Source organism: Eumetopias jubatus, unplaced genomic scaffold, assembly GCF_037043125.1.
Source record: "Eumetopias jubatus isolate StellerSeaLion01/CBP00866 unplaced genomic scaffold, mEumJub1_p1.0 scaffold_5, whole genome shotgun sequence".
In the NCBI taxonomy this organism is placed as follows: Eukaryota; Metazoa; Chordata; class Mammalia; order Carnivora; family Otariidae; genus Eumetopias; species Eumetopias jubatus.
The window spans coordinates 31,791,312-31,804,987 of NW_028274811.1; the positions used below are offsets into that span (position 1 = coordinate 31,791,312).

General features: G+C 40.6%; 1 protein-coding gene across 1 annotated transcript in view; it reads right to left on the reverse strand.

The window, feature by feature from the left end:
• Positions 1–2,040: 2,040 nt before the first annotated feature.
• Positions 2,041–13,676, reverse strand: part of ETF1 (eukaryotic translation termination factor 1) — a 29,029-nt gene continuing 17,393 nt past the window's right edge. The window contains exons 3-11 of the mRNA XM_028103581.2: positions 12,687–12,862; positions 12,021–12,160; positions 9,121–9,259; positions 8,125–8,315; positions 6,952–7,081; positions 6,239–6,394; positions 5,804–5,868; positions 4,846–4,993; positions 2,041–4,355 (exon numbers count right to left, since the gene is read on the reverse strand). Of these exons, the coding sequence (XP_027959382.1) occupies positions 4,273–4,355; positions 4,846–4,993; positions 5,804–5,868; positions 6,239–6,394; positions 6,952–7,081; positions 8,125–8,315; positions 9,121–9,259; positions 12,021–12,160; positions 12,687–12,862 (1,228 nt within the window). The 3' untranslated portion in view covers positions 2,041–4,272. The remainder of the gene's footprint in view (positions 4,356–4,845; positions 4,994–5,803; positions 5,869–6,238; positions 6,395–6,951; positions 7,082–8,124; positions 8,316–9,120; positions 9,260–12,020; positions 12,161–12,686; positions 12,863–13,676) is intronic.

Consider the following 13,676-nt stretch of genomic DNA (forward strand, 5'->3'; position numbering starts at 1 on the left):
AACTAATTTATTCCACAGCCAGTATCCTTAACTCTAGCACCACCTCGTGGTTGCCAGCGCAAACTCACCCTGGCTACTTCTGGAGGACCAAGGCTGGTAGTGCAGGACCATCAGAGCAGCTCCCATCTGAACACTTGCAAAGTGCCAGGCACTGTATTACGCATTTCACATGCTTACTGCATTTAATCCTTAATCCTTATGGAGTAGGCATTATTACAGGTAGGGAAATTGCTGTTCAGAGACATTAAAATAATTTGCCAAAGTGTCACTGACAGCCTAGATTTCTATCCCAGTCACAAGACAGATTTGTTCACCATAATGCTACCCTGATAGCATTAAAGCTGGAAAGATTCTTTAGATTCACAGACTTCCTTACCCTGGGGGGGGCAACTGAGGAATAGGGACTTACCTGAAATCAGAAGGCCAACTCATGCAGAGCCAGAACCAAAGGTGTTTGTCCTAAGAGGTGACTCTTTGATCTGGCTTTTTTTTTTTTTTTTTTTTTTATTCGACAGAGATATAGTGAGAGCAGAAACACAAGCAGGGGGAGTGGGAGAGGGAGAAGCAGGTTTCCCATTGAGCAGGGAGCCCGATGCAGGGCTCGATCCCAGGACTCTGGGACCATGACCTGAGCCGAAGGCAGACGCTTAACCGACTCAGCCACTCAGGCACCTCTGACCTGGGCTCTAAACTAAGCCCCACAATGAGCCTGCCAAGCAATTTTAGATTATACCTGGAACAGCATTCCCAGACAGGGTTTAGAGTTGATTATAAAAGAACCCTGGAGGTGAATTGTTTTCACATGTACCTCTAGTTCCTGTTGTTCAGCTATGTCCTCAGCAACTTTGGCATCCAATGCTTCTAAACCCCTTGGCTGGTCATTTCCTATGTCCCTGGAGGCAGAGTCCTACCAGGGTGGGACTTGGCAGGTGGGAGTCCCAGCAGGCGCTCACTCAAATTGGCAACAAGGGAGAAGCTGGCATGAGGCTTAAATTCCACCTTGGCACTCAGCCCTCAATCCAGTGTGCCGGTCTGGGAGCGTCACGGCATGAGAACCGAAGCCAGAGAACAAAAGATGGCAAGCGCTGCAGGCCCAGACAGGCAAACACAACAGCCCACATACCCAGCACTAGTGTGCTGCCTTCCAACTTTTGACTTCAAACAGCACGTAGGGATGCCATTAGGAGGAAAATTATATACCTCCACCATGCACAGGCAAGTCTGCCCCTTCCCAGAGGATGACTGGGTTATCATCTATCTGGCAGGCTATCATCTAAATCTGGCAGCATTACTGGTCAATTTTGTGAGATACATTTCCTTAAATAGGGAGAAAGGAAGTCATGCATCACACCTTGGTTTTTTAACTAGGCTCCCGAAAACACCCAAATAGGAACTCTAAGCACTTCAATCTTTGGGAAAAGCAAATTAAAATTTGCAAACGAAATTCTCTTCTCTTGACCCAACCTGGAAGGCTTGCTCTTGGATGAGGTTATTACTCTCCTACCCAGTATACCAGGTATGGGAGAACAAAGGAGGCTTAGCTTCTGCTCTTCCATCTGGACCACCCAAAGGTAACCAGATGTAGAAAAAGGATCAACTGTGGAATTAGGCCGGAGTAAAACCTGACTTCACCACTGCAGAGCTGCTGCTTCATCTCCTCTGGCCTGTTTCATGTAAAATGGCACACCATCTACCTCCATGAAATCTTGAGTTACATGGGATAACATACTCGAAACAGCTTTTTAAAGAAGGGGCAGGTTTCCCTTTGGTGCACATGTGGAATCTGGGAAGCTACAAATTAGTCTCGCCCCAGCAACGTGAACCTCCTTCTGATGTTGACTTTGGGATCATGACCTCAGGCATCTTTTGCATATACCTTTCCATAGGCAAATGTAACAAAGACAACTAAAATCTAAGGCTTGAAAAGTTATGAGCTAATTAACTAAACTTAACACACGCCTTGGAGAGCTCACTCATACTCTTTCCGTGGTTCAGACCTCGCCAGGGAACAATCCTAAAGAATCTCAAGCACACAAAGTGTATTCTTAAATATGGTTTAATACTCTTCTCCATTTCTGTACATCACAACACCAAGATTTCGCTGCTTAGGATCTCTCTGTAGAGGCTATAGAGAATGCAAAGGCTACGGTTTTCACCCCCTCTTATTTACGTGTTTGTATGTGTAAGTGTAATACATATCAGTATATATTGATACACACATCAATATATAATGCAATATATATCACCAAAGAGAACACATTGATTAAAGAAATACAAAATTTGGCATCATTTCCAAACTTAAATAGTAAAAATAAAAACTACAAAAGGAGCTGCATACCCTAAATGTATCATGTGAAACAACAAGCATATTCAAAAATGTAAATTTACATCCAATTGCTCTGGTCTTGTCATATCACATTAGACCCATTTACAATGGCAAAACCCTAAGGTACTGCTGTGAAGAGAGCATGTTTGCTCGCTCTTGGGTGTTCTGCAAACAAACAGCAGAGCCCAAAGCAAAAGCCTGTTCCGGTGAAGCCTCCCACGTTGTTGAATACCAAAGAATTGACTCTTCTCACTGGGGGTTGAGACATCAGGTTATACATTGAAAGACAGTCAGTTGGACCTTAGAGTACAGTGTGAGAACCAGAAGCTTTACAGTTAAGACATACTCCCTTCATTCAAGTGAAACAGGATTATTGGAACGATAGGCAGGTCTGCAACCTGGGAACAAGGAGCTGGTTCAGACCAATAAAGCTACGAGTAACTGAGTCAAGTCAGTGAAGAACAGCAGTCAGGCACTAAAGTGTTAAAAGTACCCAATTTGAAAACCAAATGCACCCCACTACCCTATCAGTGTGGGAATGATACCAATTGACTTTTAAAACCTTTGGTCCTTCAAAGTCCATTTGGTATACTTTTTTTCATTGCTACCACTGGGCACATCCTATACACTTTATTCACTGTCACCACCTCGGGCACACCATGACCTTGCATGTCAGCTGGGGTCAAGTCCCACGTAGAGCCCAGCTGTGAAGCATAAGCTTCAGGTTTTCAGGCCCACTTTTGGATCCACCATAGTTAAGTCCTTGGTGCCAGAAGCTGTGTCCCATCCCTTCCCACCCCTGCCCTCCCTACCCTCCTCCCATAATTTCTCATATGAGAGGTGCTTGTAAGTCCCATATTTGAAACAGATGCTCCAACCCCACCAGGAGGTCAGGGGTTTATAATTACATGCACAGTCATACATGTCAGTCGTTCCTGTGAAAAACCTTGCAGTTCATTTTTAAAAAGTCAAAACATTCACATAATCTCATGCCATCCAACACAAGGAAAACACGACCACCTCCCTTTTACCAAGGACAGACCCAAGCAAAATAAAATATTACTTAAGTTTCTTTGTGTCCACTTAAATTGCATGTTTTATTTCTCCCAATCCCAGCAATAGCACAGAAGCCCCATCATATCCATCCCAAACTGGTTTCTAGTAGGCTAAGATTATGGGGACCCCTGTCAATGCAAGTGATGCTAAGGGGTTCCCAAACCCCGGGCACAAATGCGCCTGCAAAACAGATGGAAGGAAACCGTGCACTTGGCCCAAATGCTTCGTATGTCAGTTTGACTTTGCAATGCAGTTTGCATCCTTGAAACTGACAGGCTGGAGGGGGAGGAGTAGTGTGAGGGAGTGAAGTTGAAATTGCCTCCTATTAGCTCACCCTTTCAACATTAAACAGAGACCGAGAGAGAAATGGTTCCGACATTTCACCGCGTGTATTTCTTCTTATGCAGTCTAAGCTGAGAATGCCATGTAAATGGGTCACTGCGAAATGCAGCAATTTAATTTTTCTCCAATCAAAATAAGAAACAAACCAGTATGATCTCATTTCTATTAACTTTTGAAGGTTTACAGCAGTTAAAGTATTTTTGATTCTATGTATGAAGGTTAAAAAAATCATTTTTTTTTCATAAAATACAAGAGCAACCAATTTCACCATCGAGTAAAAGTAAAAACTGGGATTCTTTTTTAAATTAGTCCAAAGTGGCATTTTAGGAACTTAGTTGTAGGCTGCTGCGCTGACACCATGACAAACCAAAGTGTAGGGTTGGGTCTGGTTTTGTTTCGGTTTTCTTTTCAATATCCAATGCTCATGGATTAAGTTCTGGAAATGTTCCAATTGTAAGGCAGGGATCTGTTTGGATTCCACCATGGGTATGCTCCTTGGGTTGGATGCTGGAGGGTGAGGCACGTTTTGCCGGACCCATGTCGACTACCTAGTAGTCATCAAGGTCAAAAAATTCATCATCTCCTCCTTGGTATTCCATTCCCTGGAAATCTACTCGGTACCGCAAGATACCTGGGGAAGCAAATCAAAGAGTAAATGACCTGTGTTTATGGGATGGGGAAGGTTCACTTCAATAAGGAATTTGCAGAATTACAGAAAACAAAGAGATGGTAATAGAAAATGGTCCTAACCAGGGGGTGCCTGGGTGGAACAGTCGGATGGGCATCTGACTCTTGGTTTCGGCTCGGGTCAGGTTGTGATCTCCAGGTGGTGGATTGAGCCCTGTGTCAGGCTCTACGCTCAGCACAGGGTCTGCCTGGGTTTGTCCTTCCATTTCCCTCTGCCCCTCCCCACCATGTGCACACGCTCTCCTCTCTCTCAAATAAACAAATCTTTAAAAACGGTCCCAACCAATGAAGCTGCAACCATGTGTTGCCTCAACCTCCTTTCTTGGTGGAGGATATGCACACCTTTGCCTGAAGTAACTTGACTTTGGGATAGCCAGGAAAAGCTTTGGCTTGAGACCCTGGCCTTAAGTTTATTTTCCTTACTTGCTACTCACCTCCAATTCCACCAAATCCTTTCACAAACTGGGATCCTTCTTGTGACTTATCTGTGACAATTTCCAACGTAGCTCCAAATTTTTTATAGTTGTTAGCAAACCATTCCAGCAGGGGCATGCTCTCAATCAGCTCATGTTCTTGTCCTGTCTACAAGGGTGGCCATGAAGATACAGAAAAAAATGGGATCAGGATATATCAAGACTTAGCGACCCTATCCTCCCCATCCGTTGTCATTCTCATTCTTCCTTTCATTAAGTGGGGGTACAACTCTCTATATGAATTATGGTTTCTAGTGACATAATTCTAACAACACAGAAGTTCTATTTCAAATAACATTCCTCCTCAGGCTCTGGTTCAGTGATGAAATGTCAACAAACACTTAGAAGTTTTTCAACTTCTGGTCCTGTTGTTGTTTCTAAAGTCGGGCTGTTGTGAAGTGTCTCCAGGCAGCACTCATTTAACAACCCAGAAGAGACACACCAGAACTGCTTTAGGAGTAGCCTTGTAAAAAAACAAAGTCCTTCAACTCCCAATTTGAGGAAGCTACTATCCTTAAGGGATCTGTGCTGGGCAGGGGACACTTTAAGCTGTGGTGATGCATTTAAACTAAACCTGCAGAAGGTGTGTCAGTGTAAGAGCTGATCAAGTAAGTGAAGAAAGCACAGATTCACAGTGCAGAAGAGGCACTGGTCAGTCAAATCTTCTCTACTATTTCAAGAATGAGAATGCTTGACTACTAAAAATAATGAACCACCGTAACCATGGCATGGCCTCCTTCCTTGGAGTCAGACTGGTATGTAGCAGATAAGAGGTGATCACCTCCTGCTGCCCCCCAGCACCCCAAGTGCCAACAGTATGACATTTGTTTCCCGAGGCAGATACTCTGTGCTGCCTGTGCTCAAACATGGATTTATGTTTCCTTGCATGTATCAGCAAACTAGGAAAACAACCACATACCTCTTTATCTGTGAAATGAGATTTATCCTTCTCTTGTTCTGGAGTTAGATAGAGAATTTTCTCCTCTGTAGTATTGGGGAAAAAATGTGTTAACCTGGTTCTCATATACTAACAGATATAAGTCTCACGAGGTAAGTCAGGTTAGATCAAAGGGCTTCTGAACTCCTCCTATCAACCTTCTTTTCATAAACATATTAGTTTTCATGCACTGAGTATCTACCAGATACGCTGGTCCTACCATACGTAAACACCAAAGACATTCAAGATAGAGTTCTGGTCCTCAGGAAATTTAACAGTCTTAAGCAGACACTTATCAGTTCAAGCAAAACAATTTATGCAGACTGAAGCCACCTCCCCCAAATCTTCACCTCAGCTTTCCAGAACACAGAAGTCACTAACAAAAAGCAATCTTATTTTATTTTCTAATTCTCATACCTTCTGTGCCTTGGCAATGAAGAACATATCTCATTATATCCAGATTTTCATAGACTATTAGAATCTCTACAGCTCCCATTTCTAAAGCCTTTAGTGTATCTTCAACTCCAAAACAGTACTTGCCCGTGTCCTGGCTGATTTCATCAAAGTATCGTCCTGTGATTAGGAACAGGTCCGTAAGTACATATATTAAAGTTTCCTTTGTAGATACAGACTTTCTTGCTCAAAATCCGAGAGAAAAAAATCAACTCAAAAATGAGTTCAGTGCCCAAAATCAGTGAAAAACCATACAACTCTAGTTGAGGCTCCAGAATTCCCTCAAGAGGTTAAGGGCTGGGCCAAATACACAGTCATTTGGAAATGTATGTGTGCTCCATTAAATCAGAAACAAAGGCAAATAATGGCCAGCTTAATCTTTAATTTGGGCTCTCTATTCACCACTCTATTACAAAGGATAATATGCAAAATGAGACTGAAGTTTGGTTCCTATTGCCAAAGGGTAAAAACAGAAATATAAGCACCTTTATTAGACCTCATGACTAAAGAACTCATGACTAAAGGATTAAATCTGATTTCACTGAGGAAGTTTTTAATACAAATGCTAAATCTTCCTCTTTTACCTTTTCAGCATCATTACATACATATAATCATGTACACACAAATACACAAAAACTTTTCACAGAATAAGTAAACAAACTGCATTTCACTGATACCTATTAATTTCTTCTCTTGAATGAATTTCACGTTGGAGAGAACTTCAGTAGATAACTCAATAGCTTGGTTGAATCCATTTTCACCACCATAGGAAATATCAACTAATTTTAAAACTTTTGATTGCAACCTCTGACGTACACACACATTAAAAAAAAAAGAAAAAAGCATCATTAGAACCTCAACAAAACACCTTTACCAAGACCACTACTTCTTAATGGTATGCAAAGCTCAGCATTATGAACACTGAAGTCTAAGGGGAAGAATACAGGGAAAGAACCCAATTTATTCATGAGCAGATCTCAGTGAGCGACACTGTCAAGGGTAAACTTCCCCAGCCAATTATATCATACATTCAATTAGACCTGTACGAGGCCATCTCATTAATCAACAAGACTGAGTTTCTTGTTAAGGAAACGGGGGACTGTTAGTCCCTGCCATATAAGTTTGTAGTGTACAACTCCACTTTTTTGGCTGAAACTTCTACCATAATGCTACTCCCTCTCCAGTAGAGCACCTTGGGAATAGTTTTATGTCTGAGCCCATGTCATAAACCAAAAGATCTTTCTGGATTAAATGCTTCAGGCTAATCGGCTCTGTCATATTGCTGACAGTTTCACTGCTTTATTTACCTCCAGGAATAAATCAGAAAAAGACCAGAAAAACTTTTAGCCCCTAGTTTCTTTGAAATCACACTCCATTTGCAGGCCAATTATGGCAATCCACTAAACTAGGAGCTGCCACAGGACCAGAACGATGCTGTATAAAAATGGTTGGGGCACCTCAGTTGGTTCCTCTCCTGCTCTCTCTCGGTCTCTCTCAAATAAATAAATAAAAAATAAATAAAAATGGTTGGTTTTGAAAAAGAAAAAAGACCCAGAAAAGTATGGGGGAATGTTTCTTTCTTTCTTTTTTTTTTTTTAAGAACTTCGGGATCATGAACTGAGTTGAAGGCAGACACTTAACCAATTCAGCCACCCAGGCACCCCTGAGGAATGCTTCTTAAACACCCTGAATTCTGCCAGTTCAGAGCTAGGTTGTTTTTTGTTTTTTAAAGTTAGGTTTTTAAACAGGAAATATATCACTTGAAAACCAGAAAAGATGTGTACATCCCAGTACTGTGCACCCACTTATTCCCACCTAGCAACTTAACAGAGCACCGACTTCACACTTACCTGATCAAACATATCAGATTGACTTAGTTCAGTTTTAAAGTCAGCTGATCCAGCTAAAACAAGACCAGCCACATTCACTTTGTCTCCAGAAATAAACAGCTGTACAGCAGTCTCAGCTACTTTCCGAACATAGTTATGTCGCTTTTCCATTCTTAAACGAGCAAAACGCAAGGCTGACTGACCTCCTCTACCTTTGACACAAAAAGTGGGAGGAGAAAGGGCAATCATTAAAAAGTACAAAATAACTTGCTAATTAAAAACTAAATAATCATGCCATTACCCAACAAAAAGACAAAGAGAAAAATTACTATTTCCTTAACTGTTTGGCGTAAACTGACATGCATTTTTAGAGAGTAACTACTAATTATTTTATCAAAAGAAGAGCCACAGGCACCAAGGAGTCATGAGTCATTTTATGATGTTTCTCCCATCCTCTGGATTTATTCCCCTCCATTATACAGTTGACCCCCCTCTTAAAGGAAGAAGGAAGAAAAAAAAAAGTTTTATTTTTTTAAAGTAATCTCTACTCCCAAAGTGGGGCCTGAACTCACAACCCAGAGATGAAGCGTTGCATACTCCACCAAATGAGCCAGTCGGGCACCCCTGCAGTGGACCCTTAAATAATAAAGGTTTGAATTGTGTAGGTCCATTTATATATGAATTTTTTTGATAAATGCAGTATAGTTCTATAAATGTATTTTCTCCTCCATATGATTTTAATAACATTTTCTCTAACTTATTTTAAGAATACAGTACAAAATACAATATAACATACTAATGTGTTAATCGACTGTTTATGTTAATGGCTTCCCAGCAACAGGTTATTAGTAGGTAAGTTTTTGGGGAGTCAAAAGTTATATGCAGATTTTCAATAAAAGTTACGTGCAGCTGAGTCGGTGCCCCTAACGTCCATGCTATTCAAAGGTCAACTGCACTATTTATTTTCTTATTGCTAGACACAAAAGAAAATGGGCTCATATTCTCTTCCTGTGTTACCATGTTTCTTTGGGAGATCCACAGTGAATTTGTGCAGGACTTCTCTTGTGTTTCCTTGGAGTGTGCCAAAAAGTGCACCACTACCATCTATTACAATGAAGCCAAACTTGCTGTCATCTGAAAGTAGTGCTGTAAGAGCCTGGAAAGCAAACATAAGTACCACACAATAAATCCCAAAGCCTTTCCAGGGTCAAGACAAAATCCAAAAGGACATATACAAGCGCTTTCACCCCACCCAAGATGGTATGAATACTTAGAGAGAAAAGCCATTTTATGGAATAATTTAGACTTCAGCTATAAACATGTAACCCATATGTACAATTTTGAACCAGATGCAGGAAAAAACCAACAATACTGATGTGAAGCCTTTCAATAAACCTGACACATGAACACAAAGCCACCAGAGATACAGGGTTCAGATCCATTCTAGTCCTTGATTTGATTTAGTGATGACAATCCATGGAACATAATATTCAAATTAAAAGTCTAACCTCAAAGGAAAAAAAACCCCAAAAAACCTAACCTCCAAAAACTTTCTGTACAACCCCAGCTTCAACAGGCAGTATTCATTATAGCAAAGAGTATCTTGTAAATCAACTCTAGAGTAGAATACATGAGTAAAAAACCCAGAAAAAAAGTCTATAAAAAGATCTAGTTTTGAAATGTTTCATTTAACTCCTATGTCTTGAGCCTCCTTAATGATACCAGGATATAAAACTCAATCTTATTTTAAAGGTATTATTATAGCTAAATGATTTAGGTTTTTGTGGAGGAAACCCCTCCTGGGTTAGCATATAATTATATCCCAACAGTTTTGCCTCCTGAAAGAGCAAATATTTAAACAGTCCTGGGAACCCACATAGATGGGTGAGTTTTCATGATGGGAGTCTGTGCACCTGGTAAATGACTAATTGCTAGGCCTTTTTGGAGCTAAGAAATACCCATTCCATTTTATTATTATTTTTAAAAGATTTTATTTATTTATTTAACAGAGAGAGAGACAGCGAGAGAGGGAACACAAGCAGGCGGAGTGGGAGAGGGAGAAGCAGGCTTCCCGCCAATCAGGGAGCCCGATGCGGGGCTCGATCCCAGGACCCTGAGATCATGACCTGAGCCGAAGGCAGACACTTAATGGCTGAGCCAACCCAGGCATCCCTACCCATTCCATTTTAACTAAGGAAGAAAATTTCCTTTAAAAATTGACCAGAAAGCAGATTAATCATTAAGAATCAATCTTTAACCATACCATGTCTGATAATTAGCATTAAGACATGAATGTTACGCACATTACATCACAATCTGTTAAGTAGCTTGATTGATTTTAGGTTTTCAGCAATTCTTCTCATCCGGGAATACTTACCCCTCATAAGAATGGGTAATTATCCTATTAAACAGGACATAAATTGTGTGGTGCAATATGTCACATTCATATCTAGTTATCAACATATCAATTAAAAGCCAAAATAAACAAAGCTAGCAAGATTAAATAGTACTTTGGAAGAGTTAAGGTTTAGAAATATGAATGAAGCTAGCTTAATAAGTTAAAGCTAGATAACACGAGTACCAGGTACTATTTAAATTAACAAGACTCAAAATCTGCTTTCATGAAACTAGATACAGGTAAGTGGGACTGGGTAAGACCTTCCCAATGAAGCTTTTGCCAGAGGAGGCTGGCAAGATAGCCAAAGAGAACAGTCTCAAGCATCTATGCAACAAACCAAGATCCAACTGGAATTGGACTTCCTGTCAAGTTAGCAGAAATCATCCATTGTGTAAACTGTGTCGACAAATGTCAGTTCTAATTCCACTGTAGAGGTTTTTCCCTAGGTCGATGAAAAGCAAAAGACCGAACTAGAAGCCAGCTGTGAATTCCTGATTGTTCTACTGTTGACTGATTTAGGTCACTCTAATGAGGCTTCCTTTCCACCCTTAAATTTTATCTTATGGCAGCTCTGTCACTCAAAAGTTTCATGGGGGAAAAAAAACCTCTTACAGTCCTCAAGATTTTAAAATTTGTGAGCTACTAAGGGTGCTAGAAATACAGCCAAGTATCACGGGTATATAGGGAGATATGGAGATCTGGTTAGGCAATTATGTCTTCACCTCTAACCAGTTCTCCAAACTCAGTTTAGCACTTTTTTTTTTTTTTAAAGATTTTATTTATTTATTTGACAGAGATCGAGTGAGAGAGGGAACACAAGCAGGGGGAGTGGGAGAGGGAGAAGCAGGCTTCCTGCTGAGCAGGGAGCCCAATGCGGGGCCCAATCCCAGGACCCCTGGGATCATGACCTGAGCCGAAGGCAGACACCTAACGACTGAGCCACCCAGGCGCCCCTCAGTTTAGCACTTTCCTCAAACATGCTGAATGATTATGTCATTGTGTCATGATAAATGTAAAGTCTTTTATTTTTTGAAAACAGCCAGCCTTGTGGTACAATGACTTAGAAAACAGTCTGGCAATTCTTCAAAAGGTTAAATAGTTACCACATTACCTAGAAATTCCATTCCTAAGCATATACCTGCCTCTCCCCAAGAAAACATATGGTCACCCAAAAACTCATACATGTGTGTTCAGAGCAGCATTATTCCTAACAGCCAAACAGTGGAAACATTACAAATGCCATCAACTGATGAAGAGAAAAATAAAATGCAGCCAAGTATCATTTGGTAATAAAAAGGGATGAAGTACTGATGCTAAGTTAAAGAAAACAGTTGCAAAGAGCCACCCACTGTATGAGATGATCAACCTAAGCGAATCTAGAAAGACAGTAAAGATCAGTCATAGCCTAGAGCAGAGAGATCTTGGGGGATGGGAATGAGGCGAGGATTGGAAATAACTGCTAATGGGTATGCGGTTTCTTTCTGGAATGATGACAATATTCTGCGCTTGAACTTCTTACCTCTGTATGGAATTTGTTGTCACACAAATACAATGACGTATTAATTGGTTTGAAAGGTTCAAAGTCAATATTGACTTTCTTTTCTTTTCCTTCCTCTGTTACAATTGTACCACAGTAAACAACCAGGCCATTTGGAGGTACTGCAAAAAAAAAACACAATTTCTCTACTTAAATCCACAGTTAATTTTCCTCAATTAATAGAAAATATTCCAACAGTCTACTGTCCCTGCTCCTTTATTTTGAATTATTTTTCAAGATTTTACTTTTCAGTAATCTCTATATCCAGCATGGGGCTCGAACTTACAACCTGGAGATTAAGAATCACATGCTCTACCGACTGAACCAGCCAGGTGCCCCATGTCCCTGGCTCCTTTAGATATTAATTTAAATAAAGCAGAAATATTTGTAAATCTCTCCTGCAGAATTCTCTCCCTAATTTTGAAAATTCTTGAGATGTTTTAAATGGGAGGATTTAGGTTTTTTAAGTAACCACTACTTTAAAGAAAAGTAACTTAAAAAAAAAAGGGTTAAATTCCAAGGCCAAAGGGACATTGCTGATAGATGTTTGAAAAATACCATTAGTAACCAAAAGCATCATGGCAGGATCAAAATGAAAAACATAACCAAGACAAAGTAGAGGAGGACAATGTTCAAGCTCTAGATTACCTTTGTTATAAAGTTTGAGTCTTTGTTGTACAGATGTAATGGCTCCCAGGACTGAAAGGCGGTTTACTCGTGACTTAATGTTAGATGCAGTTCCAAATTCATCTGCTAACATTTTTGCCACTCGTGAAATCTGGTCTTTGGGAGGAATGATCAATGATATCATGCTTGTGCCATTGCTGTGGAAGAAAGAATAACATTAGAGGTTCAAGTACCACGTAAGTGAAGAGTGAAGAGTTTAAATTCATGCTTACCATTAGTAAAGGGAGCTAATGAAATTCCCCTAAAACAGAAACTGATCACTCCCTAGGTGACCAGGAAGGTAGGAACTACACCAGTGTAATCAAAGTATGCCGGGTAGGGAAGCGTGTTCAAAATATGGTAGGTACTCAAGTATTTGTACTCAAATTAAGGGTTTTATTTATTTATTTGAGAGAGAGAGCACACTGTAGGGGGAGAAAGATAAGCAGATGCCCCACGGAGTGGGGAACCTGATGCCGGACTCCATCCCAGGACCCTGAGATCATGACCTGAGCCGAAGTCAGACACTTAACCAACTGAGCCACCCAGGTGCTCCAGTACTCAATTATTTGAATGAATCTTAGTTATGTAAAAAAAAAGACAGCACTTTAAGGGATGCTCAGGAAACATCTCATTCTTCAAGGGCAAACTGAGAAGCTTTCGTAAGGCGGGTGACAACAGGCTGAAATTTGACAGAGGCCACGGGAGAGGCCTGGAATCTGGTGGTTCTTTCAGTGGAAGAAGTCGTCACAGGATGATGCACAAGTCTTTACAAAGTCTACGTGAAAGAACAACTGATTATCATCCTGTCAGTCCCTTCCCCCTTTAAATTCCAGGCTCACCATGAAAATTTATAATCATCAATTTAGCACCCTAAGTAATCTGATAATGGGAAAGGTGTGTAGAATTCACACAAATATCCCAATTAGGAAATCACACACTCACTCTAGGTGTATCTCTAAATGTACTTTA